At 50.1% G+C, this 14,879-nt stretch overlaps 1 protein-coding gene across 6 annotated transcripts in view; it reads right to left on the reverse strand.

Moving 5' to 3' along the window:
- The window catches only part of CENPT (centromere protein T), a 1,770,416-nt gene that overhangs the window by 463,394 nt on the left and 1,292,143 nt on the right, over window positions 1-14,879 (reverse strand). For 4 of the 6 annotated variants that reach the window (XM_069655330.1, XM_069655321.1, XM_069655313.1 and 1 more), the window contains 2 exons: window positions 13,715-13,912; window positions 12,901-13,131 (listed from right to left, as the gene is read on the reverse strand). The exons of the other annotated variants lie outside the window; for them this stretch is intronic. In XM_069655330.1, the coding sequence (XP_069511431.1) occupies window positions 12,901-13,131; window positions 13,715-13,912 (429 nt within the window). The remainder of the gene's footprint in view (window positions 1-12,900; window positions 13,132-13,714; window positions 13,913-14,879) is intronic. 6 annotated transcript variants of the gene reach the window in all.

A 14,879-nucleotide genomic window follows, 5' to 3' on the forward strand; every position in this document is an offset into this window, starting at 1 on the left:
AACAACAGGGGGGCTTTGCTTCCCTTCCCCTTGGTTTCTTCTCAGTATATTTCACAGTCAACCTGGCTATTGTTTGTCCCAGATACTGTGACGATGAAAAATCCTCTGGTCTTCTCCTTGGTTTCACAGCCAACCTTGTACACCATTCTGCCAGGTACTGTAAGTACCTGGCTGTGCTTTGGCTCTCTTCATATGGGTCCAAATCCAGACTTTCCTTTTCTGTATAGGAACTGTGACTATGAAGACTGCTTTGGCTCTCATTTCATATGGGTGCAAATCCCAGACTCGCCTTTTCTGGATTTCTAATTGTTCTTCTAGTCGCGTTACTACTACTACTTCTATGGTGACAGCCAGACTGGTACACTATTATGCTAGGTACTGTGACTTATGAAGATTGCTTTTGGAGGCCTTGATTAGGTTTGTGGGTGCGGGTCCCAGACTTGCCTACTTGATTCTTCATATTTTAGCCATCTCGCCAACTGTCCCAGTCTCCCCGACCTCTCTGGAGAGCTTACTAGTAGCCTTCGGTTGTTTGTGGGTGCTTTGGGCCTTCTCGGCTTCCCTCTGCAGCTTCTACGCACTGTGGCGGCTCTAGGCTGACCGAGCCGAGCTCACCTCACTTGTTCCCCCACCTACGCTGAGCAGGAGCTCACTAAGGCCACCGCCGTGTGCTGCAGGAGCAGCACACACACTGCCTGGAATCTCCACAGCACGGAGGTAAGCTCAGGCACTATCCGCGCTGCCTTGAAGCTCTGCTGTTCCCTTTGATGTTCCCTGCATGAATTGCACGATCTGCCGTGGATTCAGTAGTACACACAACTCTGCTGCTACATTATCCCAGCAAGCGCCATTGCGGATTCTCAGAGCCATCCAGCGCCGTACCACCTGGGGCACACACGAGGATACCCCTTCCCAAGATGGCCGCCCCCCAAGCATAGCCCTTTGCCTGATGCTGTCCGTGTTCTCTGCCTGGCCTCCCCTCTGCCCAGGTTGGGCAAGAAGCGCTTAAACACTTCTATCCAATAGCCGGCAGGCTATTAGCCGGCCAGTGAAGTAAGGCCAGGAAAGAAGGCCTTTCACTGACCGAGCTGACAGAGTGCCACAGGCGCTCTGGTGCCGTTATACTGCCCGCGCATGCTCTCACACTCGCAGTGAGCCATAGACGAGTCCCTGCTGGTAAGCGCCGTTCCCTCAGGCGCAACCCCCACACCAAGATACACATCACTGCTGGTTCCTACTAGCAAGCGATCCTCAGATTATAGGCGCCGACGCCTCTCACACCTCCCCTCCCGCTTTGCCCACAAACCTTTGACCGAGCACCAGCTGGCGCCATCTGCTCCACAACAGTAACTGTCCATCTGCCCCTAGCGGCACTGATACTGTCTGCCCTGTTGCCTGCCCCTAGCGGCACTGATTTTGATTGCATTGCTACCTGCCCCTAGCGGCACTGATGTTGATTGCACTGCTACCTGCCCCTAGCAGCACTGATCTTGAATACACTGCTACCTGCCCCTAGTGGCACTGATGTTGATTGCACTGCTACCTGCCCTAGTGGCCCCAACATCAACTGTGTTACTTTCCGTGCTCCAGCACCGCACCACACCACACCTGTCCACTACAAATGCATCCAGCTGGCACCCGCCCTGTAGCGCCTACGCACCTCATCTTCCTCACTTCTCTCTCCCTCCTGGCCATCTGCTCCATGTCGCCTACTCACCCAGGCTCGCATGCCCACCCATGCCCTACACCTCCACTTGTCCTCACACACACCACTTCACCTGCAGCACTCCAAACTACATTGAACCACCGCAACAATCAAACTAGTCATCACCCACACCACCTCAGGCTCTGTAGACTTAGAACTCGCACTAAACCCATCCTAGCTCATCGCAGTACTCCACCTTCCGCACACCTTAGGAACAACAGACTTAGATCTCGCACCCACACATCAGTCGCCCAGACTCACATCTATGACCATGCACTCCACCCTACGACCCTTCACACCGCATCCATCTCGCCCCAGCCTCTCGCACCCAAACATGCACCGACCACCTCTCGCACCCCCAACACCACCACCTACAGACATGCTCCATCACCAGACTTAAAATGTGCACTTATCAACGCTCGCTCTGTCCACGCCCATGCTATTGAAATCAGTGACCTTATCACCACCCATAATCTTGACCTACTAGCCATATCTGAAACCTGGCTCCATGAAGCATCGAATCCAGCCATCCACCTTGCCCTCCCCCAAGACTATTCCATCCTCAGACAGGACCGAAAAAATTCCACAGGCGGCGTCACCCTCATCTTTAAAAATAGGCTCGCCATATGAATGTGTAACCACCAGTGGAACAACAACGTTGATCTCCTCAAGGCCAAACTAGCCCTTTCCCCGAACTGCACCATTAACCTCTTCATCACCTACAGACCACCGGATCACCCCCAGACTACCAAAAGCAACTCATCCAAATAATAGGCAACAACCTTAAAAGCACCACCAAATCCATCCTTCTAAGTGATATTAACCTTGGCCTATCTGACCCGAAGGACAAAGCAGCCGCTAACCTAGCCAAAGAACCCTCACATATGGGGTTCGATCACAAAATCACAACGCCCACTCACAACAAAGGCAGAACTATCGACTGGATAGCTGACCACAACTGCCATCACCTTCATCTCGCTCCAAAAAACATACTGCCTCCAACCTCGCTCCTCTCCTCGACATCCCCAAATTCAAACCTCCATTCAGCCATGACCCTACCTCAATCGCCAACATCTACTCCAGTGCGCTCACTCGAGCCATCAAAGCTATTGACCCCCAAGAAGAAAAAAAAGAAAATAAATCCATGCACTGCAACTCATGGTTCACTGAAGAACTATCCGCCCTCCGCACCAAGAAACGCAAAGCCCTATCCAGGTGGCAATCGACACCAAACCAATCCTCTCTAAAAGATTTCAAAGAGATCTCTTTCAGCTATAAAAAAGCTATATTCCAAGCCAAATCTGAATCCTATAACCACAGAATCACTAACGCCAGATCCAAACCAAGAGAAATTTTCTCTATATTCAAAGAACTCACATCACCTGCCGCCAGCCCTGATGAAATTATCAAGGATGAAGCATGGTGTACAGACATACAGTCTGTCCTCCTCAATAAAGTCAACACACTCAAAAACAAGATAGCCTCCCAACGCAAAACTCTCAACACCCACATCAATTTTCCACCACCTCCCACTAACAATACTCGCCCTCAAACACCCCTCTTCGCCTTCAGAGAAGTCACAGAGTTGGAAGTTGCGGACCTCCTCCAAAAAATCAAACCCTCGACCTGTAAAGGAGACATCTGTCCTCCTTCAATAATCAAAGAATGTACTGAATCACTCACCCCATCATCACTGCTTTCATCAATGCCTCATTCGCTTCTGGAACCGTACCACAATGCCTAAAAGAAGCCTGGGTTCGCCCGCTCCTGAAAAAACCTACTCTTGATCCCTCCTCCCCCAATAACTATCGACCCATCACCACTGTCCCCTTCCTCCTCAAAATCTTAGACAAAGCTGCCCATAACCAAATCCAACACTACCTGGAAACCCACTCCATCTTAGGCAAAAGACAATCAGGTTTCCACAAAGGCCATGGGACTGAAACTGCCCTTCTAGACTAAAAGAAACAAATCACCAAAATAATGGACACAGGCAAACCCGCTCTCCTCTTACTGCTCAACCTCTCCGCAGCATTTGAACTGGTCGATCAAAGCATTCTCACCTCTCACCTGTACAATGCTGCACACTTCTCCCATAAGGCAACTTCTTGGATCACTTCCTTCCTTGAAGGTAGGGTAATGAAAGTGTACTCGGACCAGGCCAGCGCTCCCCCCCTCCACCATCAGTTGTGGAGTCCCACAAGGATCCTGCACTGCACCGACCCTCTACAATCATTTCACCAAACCCCTCTTCGAACTTCTGGACTCCCTTGACATAGCCTACACAAACTATGCGGACGACACGCAAGTTCTCCTCCCCCTCTCCGGAGATTACGACCAAGACTCTGAAGCCCTCCTTAAAACCTACTCCACTATCCATACTTGGATGGCTATCAATGATCTCTATTTAAACAGAGATAAAACTGAAATCATCATCCTAGCACCCAGCCAAACACTTGCCAAACTCAGCCCTGACTACTCTCACATGACCATTGACAATATCAGCATACCTGTCTCCTCTGCTGTCAAGACCTTAGGAGTCTACCTAGATGCCACACTCTCCATGACTAGACAAGTCAACGCCATCGCCTCCGCATCTGCACTCACCACCAAACTCATTTACGCCATTAGACCCTACCTCACCACACCCAACTGCCTCTCCATAGCCAGAGTGACTATAGGAGCCAGACTGGACTACTGCAATGCCCTCCTAGCAGGCACATCGGCTAAAAACTTAAACAGGCACAAAATAGTTCAAAATAATGCTCTCCGCACTGCACTACTCATCCCCAGAACTGACCATATCTCACAGGCCAGAAGACTATTACACTGGCTCCTAGTCAAGGAAAGAATCAACTTTAAAATACTCACTCTCACTCACAAATGCACCAATCACACAGCACCCCCCTACTTATCTGAAACCATAACCACAAATTCCTCCTTCCGTCCCAAAAGAAGCAATCACGCTTATCAACTCCGGGTACCCATAATAAGAAGAGCCAAAGCCGGAGGCACTGGCATCCCATACATAGCACCCAAGCTTTGGAACGCTCTCCCCAACTCACTCAGAGCGGAACCCTCACTGTACTTCTTTCGCAAATCGCTCAAAACTACACTATTCAAGTAACCACCACACTCATTCTCCTACACCTGCACGCATAAACTCTGCTACGTAATGTGGCTGAAAATAACTGAATCTGTATAATTTTTCCTATAATGAAACTTGCCTTGTAACCATCTAATGAAAATTGCCTGTAACCACTCCCCTTCCACTGTAACCAGATTATTGTCTTATCTGTAACAGCGTCACAATGCCCCTGGGCTGATATGCGCTTTAAACCAAATGCAAATAAATAAATAGGCTGACTCCTGGCCTGACTCCTGGCCTCCGAGCTACGCATCTCAGCTTCTCCATGCGCTACAGGCTTCTCGCCTGGCTGGGGCACATGCTTCTGCTCCTCTCGGTTGTTCATCTGTAACGGATGCCTCAGGAATGCCTCTAACAGCAGGTAAGCGTCCCGTTCTTGGTACCGTTGACGTCCCGTCTCCTCTACTGCTTCAGGATTCGAATCTCCTGCTTCCTCCTGTGAGGGCCACTCTCATCATCAAGTCCTTCTTCCCTATTTATGTTCCGTTCCAATTTGCTTGACACAAATTGACTAGTGCATTTGTAGTGGCTCGGTGGAATATACCACATTACTCCGCACTTCTTCCTCATACCAGTACTATAGTCATCCCTGTACTCTATGTTCTTCTTCGTAACAGTGTTTCTTGGGGAAGTGACATTGGCCCTCATTACGACCCTTGCGGAAATCGGAAAACGATGGCGGAAATGCAATACCGCCATCGAATAGCGCTCGGTGCGACTATGACCGTCACCGCAAAGTACGAAGCCATTAGCGACACCGTAGTGAACGCCAACGCTAACTGCACCAAGCACGCGCGCGCGCGCCATGCGAAACCGCAAACACCACCATGGCGCAACGGTACGCCAATTCCGACCCTAGCGGACATGTACCTAACGCCATCAGGCATGGCGTAATGTACCATTCCGCCATGGTGAGAAGTACGGCATCGCGAATCAACCGTAAACGGCCCCACTGAGTGCCTGTACACCGCTCCCTGCCCACAAAGTACAACTCCCCGTAGGTGCAATGAAGCCACAATGCAACCATTGAAATGTACAAGTCACCCATGCATGGCAACGAACAAAAGAAACACAAGAGGGGCCAATGGGAGCTGCAGGGCACAGATGGCACGAATACAGAAGCCATCCCAATGGACATGACCACAGTCCCCCACCAAGAAACGCACGCAAACACAGGCAGCTGTGACCAGCCATATTCCGAGAATCACATCATTCCACCAGTCCACCTGGCTGACCGGCATCTGTTACACAAAACCCAATCCCCCGCCCCTGAGCATGACAACATTCAAACTGTCATATTGGCAGCCCCCATCCCTGACCTCACGGGCTTAGTAGGCAAACGCGCCCAGTACAGTACCACGCAACTAAACTCCGAAGCTGGAACCCAATGCAGATCTCCTCACAATACATCGCCCCCCAAATAGGCATATGCCACATCACTTGCAAAGAAAAACGCTACACGGGCCAAATCAGAATAGAAATTTAATGCACATCAAAGTCACCAAGCCCATACAGCCATCAGGCCATGAACTCCTAAACACCAATCACCATTGTGGGCTGCATCCGCAAGAAATGACCAGCCACTACTTGTGTGTCGTCCTGTTCCCTCATGGTACACAGAGCCACATTCACGTACGAAAAGGCAACATGGAAGCGCACAGAACCGCAGGGCCGTCCCAATGGGGAGGCACTAGTCCAGCTGAAAGGCCGAAATGTTGCTCCGAGCCACCAGTACTGCGTAAGGGCATGTGGGCCATTGGCGATCGTCCCATAAGATCGTAATGCTGCTCCACTGATTAACACGAAGCAGCAGGTGTCGGGAGTAAAACCCATCTGCAGGAGTGGCATACAGATGGCAGTGGCAAAAGGGGAGGAGATACCTGTCAACCAAAAGAAAAGAAAAAGAACAGAATGGCCATCAGAACTACATTCCAACAACTCACTTCAATGATCACACGAAATCCACAGCCATATGCATGCTAGCCCACTCCAAAGGATCATCACCACCCCAAAACCACTTGCGACTCCTAACCATCTATATCGAGGTGCAAACACCATCACAAACGAGTGTACCTGTGCATGCGTCTGTCAAAACAGAATCCATCAGATGGGAATGTTAATGTGCATGGACACAAGTGTCTGAGGGCGTGTCGAGACAGGGAGGGCTCAACAAGGCCAGATAGACGATGGTCCCACCATGGCAGCCCTGCATCACATAGCGTAGGGGAGGCGGATAGATCCCAAGAAGCCCTGTACATGGCAAACTCTGTATCAAATCACCTGCCCATGCATCCATTCATCATTCCCTCATCCCGGAATCAAAACGCCTGAATAATTACTCACATAACATTAGAAACATCCATTGAGTCTGTGCGTTATGCAGCCTGCAAAATCCACAGTGCCCCAGCCCGTAATTCCAGTGTTGTGAAGTAACATGTATGTGGGAACGGCCGGCCTCATCGCCCACGTAGCAATTGCGCATCCCAAACTATTCATATCAATCATTGCTTCCTCGCCATGGGCCCTGTCTCAAGGACATTGAACAACAGAACGTTATATTTGCAGTCAGACCTGTGGGCATCTCCTCGCCGCTAGCTGGAAACCGAAAGCGCCGCCCTTGGAATTCCACATTTGCAACATCACGCCGAAAAGGCATCTGTGGCCGTTTGAAATCACTAATTATTCCATCGAGTGCGGCTGTGTGTGAAAATGGCAACTGCCTTCACCCACAAATGGGACGCCCCGCCCGTCATTGCAACTCGGTACAGTGATGCATGAGGGCCCACCGTTACTCGAGTACTACGTTCCACTGACCCTTCACAAGTCTGTTCGCGACTGCACAGATAGTATGTGCAACAATGGGACCACAGCAGAATGAACATGTCAACCAATGTTACACGGCCATCGGGTACAAATACATGATTGCAATAGCAAGATGCCATTCCCAGATTTGCAGCGTTGTGCGCGGGACGTGCTCGGCCAAAGGGGAGAGCAGCTTGCACAGGTGGAATTAATCACCACAGGTGGAGGCCATACAGCCTGAAAACACAAATTGCACAGCCAGTCTCCTCCCACAACCACACCGAAATGCTACCGGCAGGACTCGCGATGTTGGCCCTGGGGGACCTGATAGCACTGCAACTACTCCAACTCCAAGAAGAAGACGAACACCAACTGCTACCGGCCGCACGAAGGAGACGCAGGAGGAGGAGGAGGCCAAGGCAGGGCCAGCAAGGGCCGCCAGCACAGCCACTACCACCACGCAGGCAGCCCGCAATCCCACGCCTCCGAGCACATCCGTTCAACCTCACTGATGAGCAGATCCACACCCTCTACCGTCTGGACCGGGACACCATAGCCGCCATTGTGGACATGACACAGGCTGACCTTGTCAGCATGATAGATAGCCCAACCGCCATCCCACCCCTACTGAAGGTGGTGTCTGTACTCCACTTCCTGGCCACAGGCACCTACCAGCACACAGTCGGACAGTTGCATGGCATTTCTCAGCCACTGTTCTCACGGACACTATCGCAAGTGCTCGATGCCCTCCTGCAGCACGCAGACGACTACATCTCTCTACCACGCTCGGAGCAGGAAATTACCAACACAAAAGTGGGATTCCATGCACTTGCCGGCATACCGGGTTGCATTGGTGCCATCGACTGCACCCATGTGGAATTGGTCGTCCCACATGCCATGGAGGCCCAGTACCGCAACAGGAAACAATTTCATTCCCTGAATGTACAAATGGTGTGTGACTCCAACAGGATCATTACACATTGTTGTGCCCGATTCCCTGGATCAACCCATGATTCTATGGTCTTGAGGAACTCTACAATACCACGCTACATGGAGCGACACGCAGGGAACAGATCCTGGCTACTCGGTGAGTCTCATTACATGCATGATTATGTGGGGAATGTGATTTGGCAATGACCTGGCAGGAAGGGGGGGGGGTGTGCGTACGTAGCAATGGCATTCCACATCATACGTTTCTCGTCCACATACAGGTGATGCTGGATATCCACTGAAGAGATGGCTCCTCACACCAGTCCGGAACCCACGGGACCAGCATGAGGAGGACTACAACCATGCCCACTCACGTACCCGTGTAGTCATTGAACAGGCATTCGGCCTACTGAAGACTCGTTTCCGCTGCCTCAGCAGGTCTGGCGGGGCACTCCTGTACCGCCATGAGAAGGTTGCAAAGATGGTCATGGCATGTGTCATGCTCCACAACATGTGCGTACGTAGAAATGTGCCCATGCCCCCTGACGCAGAACTGCAAGCACATGATGATGGTCATGATGAGGGTGGGGATGTGGCAGCACCTCATGGAGTCTGCGAGGCACCGGAGGCCCGTGACATTCGTCAGCATCTCATTGATGTATGCTTCTAGCACTCACGCCTGGTGGCTGATACATGGACACGGGACTCGTGGCACTGTGCGTGTCTGGGACATGCACAATATGGACTGTACGCCTATGATGGCCTAGTACACAGAAATCAATGTCCACACATCTCATTGGTTGATCGTGCACTTTTTATGGCATATGTGATGTCATGTTGAACACCCTATCGACCCGCCACCCAAGTGAGCCCAACACACCCCCTCCACCCTCCTACCTCCCCCACGAACCCCAGTGTCCAAAGATGCTCATTGTCAGTGGGCTGTCGCTATTGCAAGCCCCCTCTGCGGGTATCAGGGGCACCCCTGCCTGTGGAGCGCAGGTTCCTTCCAGATCTACGTTGGGGGCTGCCCTGGACGGAACTTGCAACGGATGATGTGTCTGCCTGCTCACGTCCATGCATGTCCCTAAGGGTTTGCGAAAGCTCAGTGAGCACACGGCGCACTGCGGCAAGTTCGGCACATACGTCTTTGGACGTCGCATGCAGTTCCCCCCTCAGGCTCTCGGTGCTTCTCTCCATTTGGACTCTCAGGCTCTCGGTGCTACTCTCCATTTGTGCCCTCAGCGTCTCTGTGCCTCTCTCCATTTCTGCCCTAAGTGTCTCAGTTGATGTTACTATGTCTGCCTTAGTGCCCCCACATTCATCGGCATGGTCCTTGAGGAGCGTGGCCATTTGCTGCTGTTGCACGATTAACTGGTCGAGGGACTGTTGCCTCTGCTGGGCCATGCCCATTTGCGGGGGTGTCACAGAGGGGCTGTTGTCCTCATGTTGCCTTGCCACAGGGCTTGGGGGGGATGGCCAGTCGTTGTCTTGTGGGTGCCCCTGCGTGGTATCCTCATGTTGTACGGGATGGGACAGACAGGGGGATTGGGACAGGTCATGGATGGATCTGACTTCGACATCCCCGTTTTCTGTGTCGGAGCATGCTGCCATCAATGGGGTGTCACCTATGGTGCTGCTGCCACCAGAGGCAGTGCCTTCTGTGGCATCCATTGGGGGGACCTGTGGTGGTGGTGTTGTGGGCATGCTGGCTGCTGGGGTGCCTGTTGATGTTCCCTCCTCTGTGCTGCCACCTGATTTGTGCTGCTGCCGTGTCTTGATGCGTGCAGCTGAGGTGGAGGGTCTCTGGCCGTTGGTCTTGGCCCTCTTTGCAGGTGTGCTGGTAGGGGTGTCCTGTAGCTCGTCGTTTGGATCGGACCCTGTGGTGGAGTAAAGGAGGGCGAGGGTTAATGATGGGTCTGTGGGAATTGGAATGGCATTGTATCACATGCTCTGGGGTGGTACCTGAGGGTGATTTGGGTCGGGTCCTTGGAGGTGCTTTGATTTGTGTGTGGAGTGAGGGTGCAGTTGTTTGGCAGCCTGCAGTTAGGGTGTGCCTGCTGCACGTGTAGTGCGTGTATTAGGGGTTTTTAATTATTTATGTATTTATTGTGGGTTTTAACGTGCGCTATCAGGCCGATGTGTGTGGCCGTTCTCCTGGACATGTGTTTCTGTTGCACTATGTGGACGCATGGTACTTCACATGGATGGACTGTGTGGATTTGGCATTGTTTTATCTGGTACACCTACCTGAATCTTCGGATGTCTGCACTCCTTTCTCCATCCCTCCGACTCCCTCTATGCTCTCCATTCCGATGGTGGAGGCACAGATTTCTTCCCAGGGGGTCAACTTGATGGGTGATTCAGGACCTCCCCCGGTGGCTGTGGCAATGTTGCGGTTGGCAGAGAGTATGCTGCGGACGCGTATCCGCAGGTCGTCCCATCGCTTGCGGCATTGCTGTGGGGTGCGGGGTGCGGTCCCCACCGCACTTACCCGCTGTGCCACCAGAGCCCATATGGTCTTCTTGTTTGCAAGTGCCGTTCTGGTCATTTGCGTGGAGAAGACGACGGCAGCATTCTCCTGGAGGGTCTCTGTTAGCACGGTGAGTTCCTCGCGGGAGAAGTGGACCTGCCGCTTGCGGTCGCACGCTTTCTTCGCTACTTTTCCCATTTGTCTTGGTTTCGCTAGGGTGGGTGACGGGTTGGGGTGTGTTTCAGGGTAGTGATTTTAGTGGTTGCGTGGTTTTAGTGGTTTTATAGGTGTACGCCGGGATGTTTCCCGTTCCGGGCCCATGTTTTTACTTCCGTTTCCATATATTTCCGGTCACCGTACTTTCCGGTAGGCGCACACTGCGGTGACCGCTAAGAGGGGTGGCGGTATTGCACCTAGGGCGCCGTACGGCGGCGGTGTGGGCCGTTTTGGGGTCATTTCCGCCATCGCGGACTTTGCACTTCCGCCGTGGCGTGGTGCTCGTGCCCGATGGGTCGGAATGGGCCGCACTTTGCTCCTTCGTGCAATGGCGGAAACGCTATTTACGCTGTGGCGCTCCGGTCAGTCGCTTTCCGCAAGGGTCGTAATGAGGGCCATTGTCTATTCTGCAGACATACATGGCAGTGTGTGGGGCTAATATGTCCTGTGCAGGGTAACAGGGTGAGGGCGGTTGGGGTGTAGGGGAATTATACTGCATTTCTTCCAAGGTGTCATCCCTCGTCCCATAGGGGGTTTCCCTCGCCATGAGATCTACCCGCTGAGTACCACCTTCAGGGGGACTACCTTGTAGCAGCCTGGCCTCAGGGGAAGAGACCTCCCCCATGGAAGCAGTGACAACATCCTGGGATTCGTCACAGTAGCTAGGTGTCAACCAATGCAGAGTTGGCTGGGGAAGAGAAGGAGGCCATTGTGAGGGTGTGTCTTAAAGCTTAGTATAGATCAACAGTGGGGCTAATGCAAGGTGACACGACTGGCTGTGGTGCATGGATCACTCCTTGTCATTTCAGTACTATAACCCCCACTTTGCCAATACATATCAATATACTCAATCCACTGGTCATAACTACAATGAAGACAGAAACCTGTCCAGGCCCAGCCATTTGCAGCCAAAATGTGAACATGACAACACAGGAATTGCATATACTGGCACATTAACAAAATGACTGAAGTCCAAAGTGTGTAATTAAACCCTTGCTTATTTACCCATGCCTTGTCAATGAGAAAAAAAAAAACACATCGAATCAAAAGGATCATGACTGCAAACAACACAACCAAATATAAAAGATCTATTAATTGTGTTTGAAGACCACCCCCAAACATCGTACAGTATTTCAACTTGCATGCGTTTAAAAAATGAGTATATTTTGTCTCGTATTGGAGGAGACAGAAAAGTATGTTTAAAGAGAAGAACCCATCTGCATGCATTACTTAACCATCCCTATGCATCAATGTTTATCTCTTTCACATACACCTGCATAGCAAAATGTTAGATGGGCTGAGAGGAGATTGGCAAATGTGTAGCTAATGGGATTAGAGAAGGGGCCGCTCTAACTTGAAATTGGAACTATAAAACAATGTGAGAACTAGTCCTTCTTTAAGCTTAGGGGCAACGTTCTCATCTTAGAAAGACGTCTTGGAAACAGGACTACACTGAGCAGTACATGTTTGATACCAGTCCCGGGTTTAGAGGCCAGAGGATGGCATGAATTGAGATATAAGGAACCCATTACATTTATTTTTTTACCTAAGACAACTCAAGTGGTGAAAACAACTTGGGATCTTTGCTTAGATGTAGACTCACTTCAGAGAATGTTTATTTCTTACCTCTACTGGCCAGTTTGCTACCGCTCTTCCTATGTTCTTCCTCTGCATCTTCCGATTCCTCGCTGCTCTGTACCCTTTTTGATATCCTCTTGTCTTTCTCCAGGGATCGGGATGAGAACTGATTCCTTTCCTTGATGGGAGGTCCTTCGCTTGGCTGAGAGAACAGGGCAACTGATTGCCTACTCAGATTACCAGATGTTGAAGTACCATCAGATGGGGAGATTTTAGCTGCTACACGAAAAGATGGGTACAAAATGACTGTAGAGCTTTCCAGGATTCTTGTAAAATAAATAATAATGAAATAATGTACCCTCTAATCGTAAGCAAGGATTGTGGACCACAAAAGGAAATGCCACCACAAGGAAGGCTAAGGTTTCTAAGCCTGTGTGTGAATCTTTCTAATCACCACAGTGTAGCATGCACAATCCTTTCCATAGCCTCTCCTAGTTCCAAGTGGTTTATATAGCTGCCATGCAGATAAAATAAAAAAGGTTGTTTAGCTGTCCCCATGCAATTTCTGCCCCCACCATACCCATCAATTCACTAACCCAAACAATACAAATTAATTAAAAACCTGCAAATTATTGCCGCTACAAAATAATTGGGGATAATACAAATTCAGGAGGGTGTAACAGGTGTACACCAGACCAAGCAGGTAACTCATCAGAGTTGTAAGTAGTTCAACATATTAAAGTTATGCACCTTATCGCCACCTTACGAGCTTGAGATGTACTGACCACTACAAACATAAATGTGCTCAGATTACTTAAGCTAAAAGAAAGTTAATTTTCTCCATTGAGTTCTATATTCTTACCTTCACTGAAGGAGCCTTCACCATCGGTACTTTGCTCCACATCGTCATCTTGCATAACAGCACTTTGCCCAAGTGATACTCTACTCTTGGATTGTCCTTTGACAACACTGTGCTTAATATGTGAAGAAGACACAGAACCAGAGTGCCTGCTCTGGCCAAAACGTGTAGGTGGGATGGATTGTGAAATAACCAGAGACCCTGAATAGAAGTAAGCAGAGAGGATTTTCTTGTAGTTTTCTTACAGCAGATTTAATCTAAAGGGCTCAAAACAATGGTATACATTGCATAGAACATTCATGAAAAGTGGCTATGAATGTCCATAAGGTCATGCATTAGTTGGTTTGTTTTCTCTTGGACTAAATGTACAGTAGTTCTTTGTCAGCAGAGCTGACCTAGGAATCAGGGTAAAGACTGCCTCACTAAAAGGTGTCCAAACAGAAGAATCTTGGGGGCCACCCACTGCAACCTCTTCTCCTAAGGCATAAGGGTGCATGTGTGCACCTGCAATGTAGCTAGAGATGAGGCATAAATAATATTGCTGAATGGTATACCCCCGGGTAAGGGCAACCAGGGCAGTGATGCAGCATCTCCACCCAAATTTCACAGCACAGAATGATTTGGAAACAATGGGCAAACTATAAAGCCGATCTACCCGAATATAAACCATTCATTAGCAATCAACACTAATCCAGACAAGAATGGAGATACAATGCTAATGCGGGTTTGCAACCAAATTATAAAAATGGCAATTCAGTAAAACAACAAAACATCTAAATTAATGGATGAGGTTCATATGTACAAACAATGGAAACCCCAGCAGTGACTGTTAGGGAGAATTCTCTGTTAAGGCTAATTTCCCAAACCTAGTGAGTCCCCCAGCAGCTTTGCTAGATTTTTGGGGTTTATTTTATTCTCCTGCTAAGAGTGAGACTCTTTCTCCCACTCTTAGGCATGATTTGAGAATGTCCCTTGACTGTAAATGTGTTTTATGGGCTATGGGGTCTTTCACTCCATAGGGCTTCATGCGTTTTTGGTATGTGTGTTAGACAGCACCCTCAGTGCAGTAACACAGGGGTGTCATAGTGACCCCCAAACATAGACTCCATACCCTGGGACTGACTACTGTCTCCCAGGGCATGTAAAGTCACCATTGACTTTACTAGTC

Source organism: Ambystoma mexicanum, chromosome 1p (genome assembly GCF_040938575.1).
Source record: "Ambystoma mexicanum isolate Mex_15411 chromosome 1p, UKY_AmexF1_1, whole genome shotgun sequence".
NCBI classification, from domain to species: domain Eukaryota; kingdom Metazoa; phylum Chordata; class Amphibia; order Caudata; family Ambystomatidae; genus Ambystoma; species Ambystoma mexicanum.